Genomic DNA, 15,080 nt, shown 5'->3' on the forward strand with positions numbered 1-15,080 from the left:
GGACTGCGGGTAGAGGTTGGGGGACAGTGTGGGGGCTGTGGGTTGGCGGGCAGTGGGGGACTGTGGGTAGTGGTTTGGAGATGGGGTGGGGGCTGTGGGTTGGCGGGCAGTGGGGGACTGCGGGTAGAGGTTGGGGGACGGGGTGGGGGCTGTGGGTTGGCGGGCAGTGGGGGACTGCGGGTAGTGGTTTGGAGATGGGGTGGGGGCTGTGGGTTGGCGGGCAGTGGGGGACTGCGGGTAGAGGTTGGGGGACGGGGTGAGGGCTGTGAGTTGTGGGCAGGGGTGGGGTGCTGTGGGTAGTGGTTTAGGGATGGGGGGCTGTGGGTTGGCGGGCAGTGGGGGACTGCGGGTAGAGGTTGGGGGACAGTGTGGGGGCTGTGGGTTGGCGGGCAGTGGGGGACTGCGGGTAGGGGTTGGGGGATGGGGTGGGGGCTGTGGGTTGGCGGGCAGTGGGGGACTGCGGGTAGTGGTTTGGAGATGGGGTGGGGGCTGTGGGTTGGCGGGCAGTGGGGGACTGCGGGTAGAGTTTGGGGGACAGTGTGGGGGCTGTGGGTTGGCGGGCAGTGGGGGACTGTGGGTAGTGGTTTGGAGATGGGGTGGGGGCTGTGGGTTGGCGGGCAGTGGGGGACTGTGGGTAGTGGTTTGGAGATGGGGTGGGGGCTGTGGGTTGGCGGGTAGAGGTTGGGGGACGGGGTGGGGGCTGTGGGTTGGCGGGCAGTGAGGGACTGTGGGTAGTGGTTTGGAGATGGGATGGGGGCTGTGGGTTGGCGGGCAGTGGGGGACTGCGGGTAGGGGTTGGGGGACAGTGTGGGGGCTGTGGGTTGGCGGGCAGTGGGGGACTGCGGGTAGGGGTTGGGGGATGGGGTGGGGGCTGTGGGTTGGCGGGCAGTGGGGGACTGCGGGTAGAGGTTGGGGGACGGGGTGGGGGCTGTGGGTTGGCGGGTAGAGGTTGGGGGACAGTGTGGGGGCTGTGGGTTGGCGGGCAGTGGGGGACTGTGGGTAGTGGTTTGGAGATGGGGTGGGGGCTGTGGGTTGGCGGGCAGTGGGGGACTGTGGGTAGTGGTTTGGAGATGGGGTGGGGGCTGTGGGTTGGCGGGTAGAGGTTGGGGGACGGGGTGGGGGCTGTGGGTTGGCGGGCAGTGGGGGACTGTGGGTAGTGGTTTGGAGATGGGGTGGGGGCTGTGGGTTGGCGGGCAGTGGGGGACTGCGGGTAGAGGTTGGGGGACGGGGTGCGGGCTGTGGGTTGGCGGGCAGTGGGGGACTGCGGGTAGAGGTTGGGGGACAGTGTGGGGGCTGTGGGTTGGCGGGCAGTGGGGGACTGTGGGTAGGGGTTGGGGGATGGGGTGGGGGCTGTGGGTTGGCGGGCAGTGGGGGACTGCGGGTAGGGGTTGGGGGATGGGGTGGGGGCTGTGGGTTGGTGGGCAGTGGGGGACTGCGGGTAGAGGTTGGGGGACGGGGTGGGGGCTGTGGGTTGGCGGGTAGAGGTTGGGGGACAGTGTGGGGGCTGTGGGTTGGCGGGCAGTGGGGGACTGCGGGTAGAGGTTGGGGGACGGGGTGGGGGCTGTGGGTTGGCGGGCAGTGGGGGACTGCGGGTAGATGTTGGGGGACAGTGTGGGGGCTGTGGGTTGGCGGGCAGTGGGGGACTGTGGGTAGGGGTTGGGGGATGGGGTGCGGGCTGTGGGTTGGCGGGCAGTGGGGGACTGCGGGTAGGGGTTGGGGGATGGGGTGGGGGCTGTGGGTTGGCGGGCAGTGGGGGACTGCGGGTAGTGGTTTGGAGATGGGGTGGGGGCTGTGGGTTGGCGGGCAATGGGGGACTGTGGGTAGTGGTTTGGAGATGGGGTGGGGGCTGTGGGTTGGCGGGTAGAGGTTGGGGGACGGGGTGGGGGCTGTGGGTTGGCGGGCAGTGGGGGACTGTGGGTAGTGGTTTGGAGATGGGGTGGGGGCTGTGGGTTGGCGGGCAGTGGGGGACTGCGGGTAGAGGTTGGGGGACGGGTTGGGGGCTGTGGGTTGGCGGGCAGTGGGGGACTGCGGGTAGAGGTTGGGGGACAGTGTGGGGGCTGTGGGTTGGCGGGCAGTGGGGGACTGTGGGTAGGGGTTGGGGGATGGGGTGGGGGCTGTGGGTTGGCGGGCAGTGGGGGACTGCGGGTAGAGGTTGGGGGACGGGGTGGGGGCTGTGGGTTGGCGGGTAGAGGTTGGGGGACAGTGTGGGGGCTGTGGGTTGGCGGGCAGTGGGGGACTGCGGGTAGAGGTTGGGTGACGGGGTGGGGGCTGTGGGTTGGCGGGCAGTGGGGGACTGCGGGTAGATGTTGGGGGACAGTGTGGGGGCTGTGGGTTGGCGGGCAGTGGGGCACTGCGGGTAGGGGTTGGGGGACGGGGTGGGGGCTGTGGGTTGGCGGGTAGAGGTTGGGGGACGGGGTGGGGGCTGTGGGTTGGCAGGCAGTGGGGGACTGCGGGTAGGGGTTGGGGGATGGGGTGGGGGCTGTGGGTTGGCGGGCAGTGGGGGACTGCGGGTAGAGGTTGGGGGACAGTGTGGGGGCTGTGGGTTGGCGGGCAGTGGGGGACTGCGGGTAGAGGTTGGGGGACGGGGTGGGGGCTGTGGGTTGGCGGGCAGTGGGGGACTGCGGGTAGGGGTTGGGGGATGGGGTGGGGGCTGTGGGTTGGCGGGCAGTGGGGGACTGCGGGTAGAGGTTGGGGGACGGGGTGGCGGCTGTGGGTTGGCGGGCAGTGGGGGACTGCGGGTAGGGGTTGGGGGACGGGGTGGGGGCTGTGGGTTGGCGGGCACTGGGGGACTGTGGGTAGTGGTTTGGAGATGGGGTGGGGGCTGTGGGTTGGCGGGCAGTGGGGGACTGCGGGTAGGGGTTGGGGGACGGGGTGGGGGCTGTGGGTTGGCGGGCAGTGGGGGACTGCGGGTAGTGGTTTGGAGATGGGGTGGGGGCTGTGGGTTGGCGGGCAGTGGGGGACTGCGGGTAGGGGTTGGGGGACGGGGTGGGGGCTGTGGGTTGGCGGGCAGTGGGGGACTGCGGGTAGGGGTTGGGGGACGGGGTGGGGGCTGTGGGTTGGCGGGCAGTGGGGGACTGCGGGTAGTGGTTGGGGGACGGGGTGGGGGCTGTGGGTTGGCGGGCAGTGGGGGACTGCGGGTAGAGGTTGGGGGACGGGGTGGGGGCTGCGAGTTGTGAGTTGTGGGCAGGGGTGGGGTGCTGTGGGTTGGCGGGCAGTGGGGGACTGTGGGTAGTGGTTTGGAGATGGGGTGGGGGCTGTGGGTTGGCGGGCAGTGGGGGACTGCGGGTAGAGGTTGGGGGACGGGGTGGGGGCTGCGAGTTGTGAGTTGTGGGCAGGGGTGGGGTGCTGTGGGTTGGCGGGCAGTGGGGGACTGTGGGTAGTGGTTTGGAGATGGGGTGGGGGCTGTGGGTTGGCGGGCAGTGGGGGACTGCGGGTAGAGGTTGGGGGACGGGGTGGGGGCTGCAAGTTGTGAGTTGTGGGCAGGGGTGGGGTGCTGTGGGTTGGTGGGCAGTGGGGGACTGTGGGTAGTGGTTTGGAGATGGTGTGGGGGCTGTGGGTTGGCGGGCAGTGGGGGACTGTGGGTAGTGGTTTGGAGATGGGGTGGGGGCTGTGGGTTGGCGGGCAATGGGGGACTGCGGGTAGAGGTTGGGGGACGGGGTGAGGGCTGTGGGTTGGCGGGCAGTGGGGGACTGTGGGTAGTGGTTTGGAGATGGGGTGGGGGCTGTGGGTTGGCGGGCAGTGGGGGACTGCGGGTAGAGGTTGGGGGACGGGGTGGGGGCTGTGGGTTGGCGGGCAGTGGGGGACTGTGGGTAGAGGTTGGGGGACAGTGTGGGGGCTGTGGGTTGGCTGGCAGTGGGGGACTGTGGGTAGTGGTTTGGAGATGGGGTGGGGACTGTGGGTTGGCGGGCAGTGAGGGACTGCGGGTAGAGGTTGGGGGACAGTGTGGGGGCTGTGGGTTGGCGGGCAGTGGGGGACTGCGGGTAGAGGTTGTGGGACGGGGTGAGGGCTGTGGGTTGGCGGGCAGTGGGGGACTGCGGGTAGAGGTTGGGGGACGGGGTGGGGGCTGTGGGTTGGCGGGCAGTGGGGGACTGCGGGTAGAGGTTGGGGGACGGGGTGGGGGCTGTGGGTTGGCGGGCAGTGGGGACTGTGGGTAGTGGTTGGGGGACGGGGTGGGGGCTGTGGGTTGGCGGGCAGTGGGGGACTGCGGGTAGAGGTTGGGGGACGGGGTGGGGGCTGTGGGTTGGCGGGCAGTGGGGGACTACGGGTAGAGGTTTGGGGACGGGGTGGGGGCTGCGAGTTGTGGGCAGGGGTGGGGTGCTGTGGGTTGGCGGGCAGTGGGGGACTGTGGGTAGTGGTTTGGAGATGGGGTGGGGGCTGTGGGTTGGCGGGCAGTGGGGGACTGCGGGTAGAGGTTGGGGGACGGGGTGGGGGCTGTGGGTTGGCGGGTAGAGGTTGGGGGACGGGGTGGGGGCTGTGGGTTGGCGGGTAGTGGTTTGGAGATGGGGTGGGGGCTGTGGGTTGGCGGGCAGTGGGGGACTACGGGTAGAGGTTGGGGGACGGGGTGGGGGCTGTGAGTTGTGAGTTGTGGGCAGGGGTGGGGTGCTGTGGGGGGCAGGGACAGCCCTGGGGGTGGGTATTGGCAGGATGGAGACGGGCACGCCTGAGCAGGACCCTCTCTCCCGTGTCTGCAGAGCGGAGGTGGGGACCATCTTTGCCCTGAGCTGGCTCATCACGTGGTACGGCCACGTCCTCACCAGCTTCCCCCACATCCTGCGCCTCTACGACTTCTTCCTGGCCTCGCACCCACTCATGCCTGTCTACTTTGCTGCTGTGGTACGTCCAACTGCAGTCCTCAGCCCCACGGAGCGGTGCCCCCAGCCCTGGCCTGCCTGGGGAGCAAGGGGAGTGGAAGTGGGAGGGAGCCCTGTCCCCTTGCACCCCGCTTCTGTGGGGGGCTTAGCAGGGGAAGGTGACCGGCCACCAGCCTGCCTCCATCGCTCCCAAAGGCAGAAGGGCCCGTTGTCCCTTGAACACAAGCCAGCGAGCACAGCTCTGTCCCCTGGCCCATCTCACCAGCTAAGCCCGCTGGGACGGGTCAGCAGCTGGCTGGGAGAGCTCTGAGTTGCTGGAGGGTGGGGGTGGGTGACTCAGAGGGGAGCCAGCCCAGTGCGGTGCCAGGTCCTGCGCCTCTAGTCCGGGCCATTGATGATCCTCTGGCACTTTTAGTCAGGCGAGTTGTTTAACCTGGAGTCCCAGCCCAAGTCCCAGGAGGGTGACACTGTTCTGTGGCTCCCAGCTGGTCACGGGGTTCTCTTTTACTGCCTGTCTCAAGCTGGTGTGTGCTGTCCCTGTTCACTGTTTAACAGCTGCTGTGCTCCACCCCAGAGGTGGCTGTTTTGTCAGTGGCGTGGTAAGGTGATGGACCGTGAACCATGTGACAGGGGCATGGCAGGGGCAGCCAAGGAGAGCCCTTGTCGGGGCTGGGAGATGTGGGTTATTGCAAAGGCTCCAGCCCCGTGGCCATGCTGGGAAGCCACACGTGTCCCATGGGACAATGACGCGCTCTCCTTGCAGATCGTCCTGCACCGGGAGGAGGAGGTGCTGGCGTGTGACTGCGACATGCCCAGCGTCCACCAGCTTCTGTCCCAAATCCCCCAGAACCTTCCATACGAGAGCCTCATCGGCCGGGCCCTCCGGCTCTTCCAGCGTCACCCGCATGCCGAGCTGGCAAAGCAGGCGGCTCTGCAGCACCACAAGAGGTGAGGGAGGGCAGGGCTGCGGGGGGAGGGGGTGTGCACCCGGCCCCCAGTGGTCTCCCAGGCGTGGGGTTGCCCGGGACCCTGGCAGGAGTGTCTGGTTAAAGGTGCAACTCTTCCCTTCCATTGCTCATGTAGCCGCTGCAGGGCTGGCTGGCTGCCCCCCTCCCCGACCATCCCCGCGGCCGGGGGCCGGGCTTCCTAAACTCCTTGTCGATTTCCCTCTGCCCTTGGAGCAGCGAGAAAACCAGGCGGTCTGGCCGAGCTCTCAGGCATGCTGGCAGCTGCAGCAGGTGGGGCGTGGGGGGACTGGGCACCCCTCTTAGCTCGTGGTGTCTGGCAGGCTGGTGGTGAGCCAACCCCCCGCATGCAGCCCTGGGGCTGAGAGGCTCCCAGACCGCAGCACAGGCTGGTAGTGCCAGAACTGAAGGGCCCTGGCTGTGGGAGGACTGGCGCGAATGGCTTTTCTGGGGGTCTCCGGCCCCTAGGCGGCGACGTAATGGACGTTGGAGCTGGTCCGATTCCCTCCCATCCAGGATGTCCAGCTCGGCAGAGCCAAGGGCTGCACTGGCCAACAGCCAGAAGCCGGGGGGTTGCGCTCAGAGATGCCCCCCTGCCTTCTCTTAACGTGGCAGTGCAGCCGAGGACGGGTCTCCCCATACAGCGCGGCCTGGCCAGCCAGGAAGAGAGCTGCATGCTGGGACCTGTGCAGGCTCCGCATCTCGGCATTAGGTGGGGAGTGTGACGAACTGGGCCTGTTCCTTTGGGGCTCCTCCCTGCCACCCCCTGACCGGCTCTTTACAAACTCATCGGCCAGCCGCCCTGCGTGTCGCGGGTTCTCTGGCTTTCTGTCCACCAACCACAGCCTCAGGTCGGATGGGCACCGCTCATACAGTTGCTCCAGTACCAGCAGTTTAATCAGGTCCTCCTTCGTCTGGGCCCCACCAGCCCACTTGCTGGCGTATCTTTCCATGCGGACGGCTAGTTGCAGATATGAGATCTCAGGGGTTTTATCCTGACTCCGGAACCTTTCCCGGTACATTTCAGGAGTCAGCCCAAACTCACGTAGCAGGGCCTTTTTGAATAGTTCGTAGTCCCCTTTCTTTGCCTCTTCCAGTTGGCGGTACAATGCCACGGCTTTGGGATCCAGTAAGGGGGTAAGGACCCGGAGTCTGTCCGCGGGATCAACCCGGTGCAGCTCGCAGGCCGTCTCAAAGGCCTCCAGGAAGTCATCCATGTCCTCCCCCTCCTTGCGTGGGGCCAGGATGCACTTAATCAAAGCTCCGTGCAGTCCTGGGTCCCCCCTCACTCACCGCAGCCGGGGGTTCGCTGCCCTTCAATTTTGCCAGTTCCAGTTTGCCGGGAGGATCCTCTGCTGGCCGGCGAGCTTCGCCGGGAGGATCCCCTGCTGGCCGGGGGGGGTCACGGCGCCCTCGGTATTTGCTGGGCTCCTCCCCACCCTTCCCCTAGGCATAGGAAGGAGGGGTCTCGGGAAGCCCTCAGCAGCCGGCTGACCACTCCCAGCTGGGACAGACTCTGGTGCCTGCGCTGCATTTGCCAGGCTGCTTCCCTGAGACACAGGGATCAGTTCATTCGCGCGATCTTCCGCCTCCAGCCGGGCAATGAGCTGTTCTTTGGTGAGCCTCCCACTGCACAGCCCCCTCTGCTTGCACAGCTCCACCAGGTCGCTCTTAAGCCGCTTGGCATACATCTTCCTGCTGGCCACTCACCGGCCTGTGTGCTCACAGCTCCCCACAGTTCCCAGGGGGACCCCTAGTGTGCCAGCCCTTCTCGAGGTCACCACCTCTCTGCCAGGGTCGAGCTGCAGACTCCTCCGCCCCTGGGACCACTCGCTGCGATCCCCCCGGGGGACCCTGTTACTGCAAAAGTCCTTCTCGCTGGTCACACACTCCCAGGGGTAATAACCGTCTCTCTCTCTCACTCTTCAGCACGCCTGGTCCCCGTCAATCCCCCTTTGTTTTACTGCTCCCCAGTCACTTACTGCAGGAAGCGCCATCCACGGGGTGCAGTAGATCCCGCCGCTGCCATCAGTTGTCACGGAGTATTGGGGGACTCAGGGCCCTGCACCCCCGGCTTCCTGCGATTCACCATGACTCTCAGCCAGCCAGTAAAGCAGAAGGTTTATTTGGATGACAGGAATACAGTCCAAGACAGGTCTTGCAGGCACAGACAACAGGGCCCCCCTCAGTTAGGTCCAGCTTGGGGTCCCAGGGCATCCCAGCCCACCCCCCTTTGGGGGGTCAGAGCCATCTCTGCCTCCCAGCCATCTCTCCAGCCCGCTTCCAGCACTCTGCCTTCAGCGACCCCTCCCACCGCCTTTGTTCAGTCTCCCGGGCCAAGGTTTCACCTGGCCTTCAACCCCTTCCTGGGTTCTCATGTTACACACTCAGGTATTCGCCCTCGGGCAGACTCCCATCCTCCAATGCAGACTATCCCAGCACACTCCCCTGTCAGCATTCACAGACCACAGTAAGAACAGGCCCAGTTCGTCACAGGGAGCGTCCTGGCCAGCCCTCCATGTCACCCCTGTGTGACAATGCGGTTCTGGCGGAACCCAACTGAGAGCACCAACTCAGGACAAATTGCTAAAATAGGGCAGTTACAGCCCAAGGCCGGGGTTTTTCCACCTCTAAGGCAAACCAAACCAGCCAGACTAAGACTTCGGTCTCATCCCACTGGCTAACCGCAAGTCTCACAAGAAATCTCCTTAGACACTCCAGTTTCCCAGTATTACCACCAGTGCCACTCGTTATGGGGACAAATGGTTATGAAGACCAATACCCCAGTAAAAGAAAAAGGTTCTCCTGATCCCACAGGACCAAGCCCCAGACCCAGGTCAATATACAACTCAGATCTTTCCCACAAATCACGCTGTTGCCAATCCTTTAGAATCTAAAATCTAAAGGTTTATTCATAAAAGGAAAAAGATAGAGATGAGAGTTAGAATTGGTTAAATGGAATCAATTACATACAGTAATGGCACAGTTCTTGGTTCAGGCTTGCAGCGGCGATGGAATAAACTGCAGGTTCAAATCAAGTCTCTGGAATACATCCCCAGCCGGGATGGGTCCTCAGTCCTTTGTTCAGAGCTTCAGCTTGTAGCAAAGTTCCTCCAGAGGTAAGAAGCAGGATTGAAGACAAGAGGGAGATGAGGCATCAGCCTTATATAGTCTTTTCCAGGTGTAAGAACACCTCTTTGTTCTTACTGTGGAAAATTACAGCAAAATGGAGTCTGGAGTCACATGGGCCAGTCCCTGCATACTTTGCTGAGGTACAAGGCGTATCTGCCTTCTCTCAATGGGTCCATTGTATAGCTGATGGTCCTTAATGGGCCATCAAGCAGGCTAGGCAGAGCTAATCTCAGCTTGTCTGGGATGTCACCCAGAAGCATAGCATAAATTTGCCATACAGACAGTATAGAGCCAATATTCATAACTTCAACTACAAAACTGATACACACATATAGACAGCATAATCATAACCAGCAAACCATAACCTTGTCCTAGACACCCCATTTGACCCCCTTTATACAAGATTTGGGTGCCACTACAGAACCTTGGTTGCAACAATGATCTATCCGGTCCCAGTTTATGTCAATAACGTCACACCCTGCGCTAACCAGCTCCCTCCCCGTCTCTTCCCAGCATCTCCATAGGCTCCTTCACTGCCTTCCAGCTGGCCGCCTCCCACCAGCGCCCAGACGCCGTGCTGCGCAGACAGCGGCAGCAGGACAGCGCCCACGCCGAAGCCACTGCTCTCCTGCCCACGGCCGGGCACAGCCCGCTGGTGAAAGCAGCTGTGTGGGGGATTTCAGCCACGCTGGGGGCAGCGGCTCTGGCCGTCACACAGACTGCCCTGGAGTGGGCACCGGAGTTCTTACTGCAGCTCTTCTAGCGCCCGGCAAGCCAGCCAGGACCCTACGGCCGGCGCGTGCCCTGGGCCACGGAGCCACAGCCCTCGTGCCTCCTCCGACTTAATTTATTGGACTGTCAAAGGCTGGACAGCCGAGCTCAGCCAGGCTGCGCCCAGCTCAGAGCGGCCAGTAGCCAAAGCACTAGCCACAGTGGCACCGAACTGGGACAGGCCTTTCCTGCTGCTGCCTGAGCCACTCGTGGCCTGGAGGGGGCAGGGCTGGGCTTACACCCCGGGCGAGAGCCGGGACTCGAACGCTGGGTCTCTCCCATGGCTGGGGCAGGCCCCACCCCGGCTCTCAGGTGGAAGCATAGAACGGTGACCGCGGGGCGCTTTCAGGGGAACAGAGCACTAATCCCCAGCCGCCCCGCTGGCCCCAGAGAGCTTTCCTAGGTCCCTTTCCCCAGCCTCTGCCCCGTGGGGCTGTGCTCCTGCAGGCCGTCCTGCTGCACAGGGGGCAGGTGTTTGCTAAGCACCAGCTGCCTGCGTGTTTGTGCACAGGACCTAGGAAGAGAGCTGCCCCCACCCGGAGGGGCCAGGCAGGATGGTGTGAGCGGCTGGGGGCTCCGCGGGAAGCGCTGTCCCAGCAGAGTGGCGGGGGGGGTGCGCTGCAGGCCGGGGCAGCGTGCCAGGAATGGCGGAAGGCGGGGATCACTGGAGTGAGGGCGCACAGGCTGCAGGCATGAGCAGAGCCTGGAAAGCAGTGAGGAAGGGCGCCCCGTGCAGGCTGCACCAGGGGCGAGAGGCCTCGCCTAGATCGCTGCTTCTCTCCTGCCTGTGTAGCACCCAGGGTCCTCCTGGCATCTCCTCTGTACCCGCCCTCTGCCCTCGCCTCGGCCCTGCCAGCCCGGCCCCTCAGCCCAGGATGGAGAGACACCGGGTCTAGGGCCCTTTTTCTCAAGGCTTCAACTTTATTTCTTCCACGTAAAGCCAGTGCAGCCCATCAGCCGTCCCTTCCCCCAGCACCGGGAAAGCAGCCAGTGGCGCCTGCCTCCCCCTGCGAGTCCCAAGTGGTGGCAGCAGCAAATGGGGTCGGCTGGGCTCCCCCCGCTGCAGGGGGGGCAGGCTGCTGCCTGGGAAAGGCACAGCCCCCGGAGCGCTGGGTACGGGTGTGAATGAAGTGCGTGAGCCTGGCCCCCTGTGTCTCACTGGCTGGGGGGAGAAGGGGGGTTGAGGGAACCAGTTCCAATGGTTAGAGCAGGGGGCGAGGGTGTGGGAGGGCCGGGTTCTGCTGTCCCCTCATGGCCTCTGCGGCTGGCCAGAGCCAGAGAGAGGCCGGCGTCTGTGGGTGCTTGGGTTAGGGGAGCGCAGTGTGAGCCCCCCCAGGGTCGATTTCCTGGGGGCTGAGCAACACCCCCACCCGCTGGTGCAGTCAATGGGAGCTTTGGGTGCCCTGCACTGACAGGGCCGAGTTGCCTGCCACCCGGGAGCTGCCCCTGGGCCTGCAAGAAGAGCTGGGCTGGGGGACGGGCGCCAAGTGGCTGCCTGGGGTGGATACAGTCCCTGCCAGCTGAAGCTCACTACTCCCGTGGTGTTTTGGGTGGAGTTGTGAAGCCAGGCCCTGCGTGGTGCTGGATCCTGATGGGGTTGTGGTGCTCGCTGCCTGGAGCGCCTGTGCCACTGGTGTAGGGTACTTCACAGGCACCGCTGGGGGCTGGCCCGAAGCAGCCGTCGCCGCAGGGCAGGAGATACTGTTCCACCACTGCAGCCCCTCCTGCACCGGCCTCACCAGGGAAACGAGGGGCTTCCTGGGCTGGACTGAGCCTGTTGGAGCCGTGCTGGAAGCCCCACCCCATCCACACAGGAGCTTTCCGACCCCCGGCCAGGCTGGCTGTAACGGTGCTCAGGCAGCCCGGAGCTCGTCTGCCCCCCAGCACTGCCTGCGAGGCCCAGCCCTGTGCGCCACTCCCCCCACCTGCCCCAGCCCCCTCTCTGCCTGTCCCCTGCTGCCAGCCTCACCCCTCTCAGGTGCCTCAGCAGCTCTCTGGCCTTCGTGCTCTCTGCTCGCCTCGGTCTGGCTAGCGCGGCAGAGGTGGGAGCCCAACACCGGAGGCGGGGGCTTGGCCTTGGTGACACGAGCAGTTGGCTGCGCCCTGGGGAATGGTACGACTGCTGCGTGGGAGGAGCTCAGCCCTGCCGTGGGAATCCCCAACCGCCCACCCCTCCAGGGCCCAGCCCGTTAGTGGTGCCTCATCCCTCTGACAGGCCAGGCCTGCGCCGTGCAATGTGCCGGGGTGGCCTCAGCCCCGCCACTGGGTGACACCGACCCAGCAGTGGTTCTACAGCGGCTCCAGCCCCCTGGCAGCCCCGATCAAAGGCGCATCTCCCTGACGCTGGGACGGCCGTGTCCGGCTGGGGCGAGTGGGATTTAAACGTGGGAGGAGGACCGGTGTGAGCCTAGAGCTGCGTGGAGCAGAGCCAGGAGCAGGTGCCCAGAGCTACACTGGTGAATGGTGCCTCATGCAGCACACCAATGGCTCAGAGGCTGAGGGTCCGGCTGGCCCAGTCGCACCCTGTGGGAGGCTCAGATGCAGGCCACCTTTGGGTGCAGTGGGGCTGCAGGGCAGCACGTGAGCCGTGCCGGGAGGTGGAGGCTGCAGCTCCCTGGGTCCAGGTGGAGAAAGGGCCCTGAGCAGAGGCCTGAGGTCCAGGCATGTTATGCTGGGGAGGAGCGAGGCAGGGCAGACAGCTCGGCTCATGACCGCCCCGAGCAGGGCTGGTGCACTGGGGGAGCAGGGGGTCTCAGCGCCCAGTGGGACACAGCTGTGCCAGGGGAGCGTTTGCACTGGTCCTGGCAGGGGTCGCTGTGGGTGCAGCTGGAAGGAGGAGGGTGGGGTGTTTGCACGGCCAGTGAGGGGTGGGGACGAGGCTGTGGCCGTCTCACAATCCTGCCTTGACTGGAGCTGTGGTGCCTGGGCCTTTCCAGCCCCCAGTAACCCCCTCCCCCCCAGGCTGGCCGCACAGAGGGCTCGCTGGTGCTGCCCCCTTCTGCCGGGGTGGTGTCTGGTAACAGCTGTAAGCCTCTTTCCTGCATCCCGCACCCAAAGCCCCCCAGGCTCTCGGCCCCCCGCTTGCAAGGACCTGGCGCAGACAATGGCCACGGTATCCTAGATACCAAGAGGCCAAGGCCAGAAGGGCCCGTGGTGATCATCTCCTCCAGCCTTGTGACCCAGATCACGCTGTGTCAGTGACCGGTCCTCTTCATTATTTCCCACTCCCTCAGTTTCTGTGTCAGCTGCAAACTTTATCAGGGATGATTTTATGTTTTCTTCCAGCTCATTGATAAAAATGTTAGTGTAGGGCCAAAACTGATCCCTGTGGGACCCCACTGGAAACCCACCTGCTCAAGGATGAGGCCCCATTTATAATTACTTGTTGGGACCTATCAGTCAGGCAGCTTTTAATCCATTCAATGTGCACCAAGTTAAATTTTATATCATTCTAGTTTTTTAATCAAAATGTCAGGAGGTAGCAAGTCAAGTGCCCAAAAGTTTATTTATGTTGCATCAACACTATTACCTTTTCCAACCAAATTTATAATCTCATCAAAAAAATATCAAGTTAGTTTGACAGGATCTATTTTCCACAAACCCAGGTTGATTGGCATTAATTATATCACTCTCCTTTAATTCTTTATTAATCGAGTATTGTATCAGCTGCTCCATTATCTTCCCTGGGATAGATGTCAGATTGACAGGCCTCTAATTACCCTGGTCATCCCGTTTACCCTTTTTAAATATTGGTGTAACATCAGCTTTATTCTAGTCTTCTGGAACTTTCCTGGTATTCTAAAACACTGAAAATCAACATTAATGGTGCGGTGAGCACCTCAGCCAGCTCTTTTAAAACTCTTGTATGCACGTTACCTGCTGATTTTTAATTGTCTAACTTTAGTAGCTGCTGTCCAACATCCTCCTGAGAGACTAGTAGACTGGAAAGAGCGTTATATGGGATGACTACATCTTTTTTTGACAGAACAAAAATATTTATTGAACTTTTCTGCATTATTATTGATAAAGTCTACAATTTCCATCTAGAAATGAATGGATTATTCTTTTTGTTCCTAATATACTCCTCCTTATTGTCCTTAATTCTGCTGGCCATAGATTTTGCCTTGTGTCCTTGTGCTTCCCTTATTAATGTTCTACAATTCCTAATAATGTTCTAGTTCATTATTATCAACTTCCCCTTTCTGTGCTTTGTTACATATTTTCTAGCTGCTGTTACTTTCCCTCTCAACCAGGGTTTTTTTTTAACCAGTATGGCCGCCTTCTTTGAGACCCTTGTTGACGTTTCAGCTAAGAGGCCAAGGACTGAATGGATACACAGGGACTGAGCCCGCCCCCCACCTCCTCTTATTGTTGTTGGAGAGTTCTGGATTGACAGCTGTGGATACCCTCAATGTGCCTTTACAGAGTGGAAAAGCTGCTAGTTGATTATCAGGGTTGGAAGGGACCTCCGGAGGTTTGTGCCTTTGCTGTGGTGTGAGACCTTGTGGACTTTCTGCTCCTTTTTGACTGCACAAAATCCACTTCACAAGAAACAAGCGCATTAAGAATGGAGAAAATAAAATCAAGGGTTTTGTTTTGTTTTAAATAATTGATTTGAACTGGCCGCCCTTATGAGTCCCATTAAAATTCCATTAGTGTTGTGTAAGATATGTGATCATTTCTGGAAACTTTAAAAGAATTTCCACCCCTGGCCTTGTGCTAGACACTTAGCTAGGTAATAACGCTCTGAGCACGGCATGGACCCTGGTCAGTGTGGGGACGGGAGTACACACTGGGCTAGTGAAATATTTATTTATATGCCTATAATGCTCCAAGACAGGAGCTGCTTCATCGTACCAGTAACCTAAGCAAAACACTTGGAACTAATTAATAAGAACATAAGAACGGCCGTACTGGGTCAGACCAAAGGTTCATCAAGCCCAGTATCCTGTCTGCCGACAGTGGCCAGTACCAGGTGCCCCAGAGGGAGTGAACAGAACAGGGAATCATCAAGTGATCCATCCCCTGTCACCCAATCCCAGCTTCGAGCAAACAGAGGCTGGGGACACCATCCCTGCCCATCCATGAATCTAGCTCCCTTTTGAACCCCGTTATAGTCTTGGCCTTCACAACACCCTCTGGCAAGGAGTTCCACAGATTGACAGTGTGTTGTGTGAAAAAATACTTTCTTGTGTTTTAAACCTGCTGCCTATTAATTTCATTTGGTGACCCCTTGTTCTTGTATTATGAGAAGGTGTAAATAACACTTCCTTATTTACTTTCTCCACACCCGTCATGATTTTATAGACCTCTACCGTATCCCCCCCTTAGTTGCCTCTTTCCCAAGCTGAAAAGTCCCAGTCTCATTAATCTCTCTTCATACGGAAGCTGTTCCATACCC

General features: G+C 61.7%; 1 protein-coding gene across 1 annotated transcript in view; it reads left to right on the forward strand.

Moving 5' to 3' along the window:
* The window catches only part of LOC128831758 (TBC1 domain family member 20-like), a 44,542-nt gene extending 33,719 nt beyond the window's left edge, over positions 1 to 10,823 (forward strand). The window contains exons 6-8 of the mRNA XM_054018495.1: positions 4,692 to 4,833; positions 5,575 to 5,759; positions 9,422 to 10,823. Of these exons, the coding sequence (XP_053874470.1) occupies positions 4,692 to 4,833; positions 5,575 to 5,759; positions 9,422 to 9,671 (577 nt within the window). The 3' untranslated portion in view covers positions 9,672 to 10,823. The remainder of the gene's footprint in view (positions 1 to 4,691; positions 4,834 to 5,574; positions 5,760 to 9,421) is intronic.
* Positions 10,824 to 15,080: the final 4,257 nt, after the last annotated feature.

The sequence above is a fragment of the Malaclemys terrapin genome, chromosome 2, assembly GCF_027887155.1.
Source record: "Malaclemys terrapin pileata isolate rMalTer1 chromosome 2, rMalTer1.hap1, whole genome shotgun sequence".
In the NCBI taxonomy this organism is placed as follows: Eukaryota; Metazoa; Chordata; order Testudines; family Emydidae; genus Malaclemys; species Malaclemys terrapin.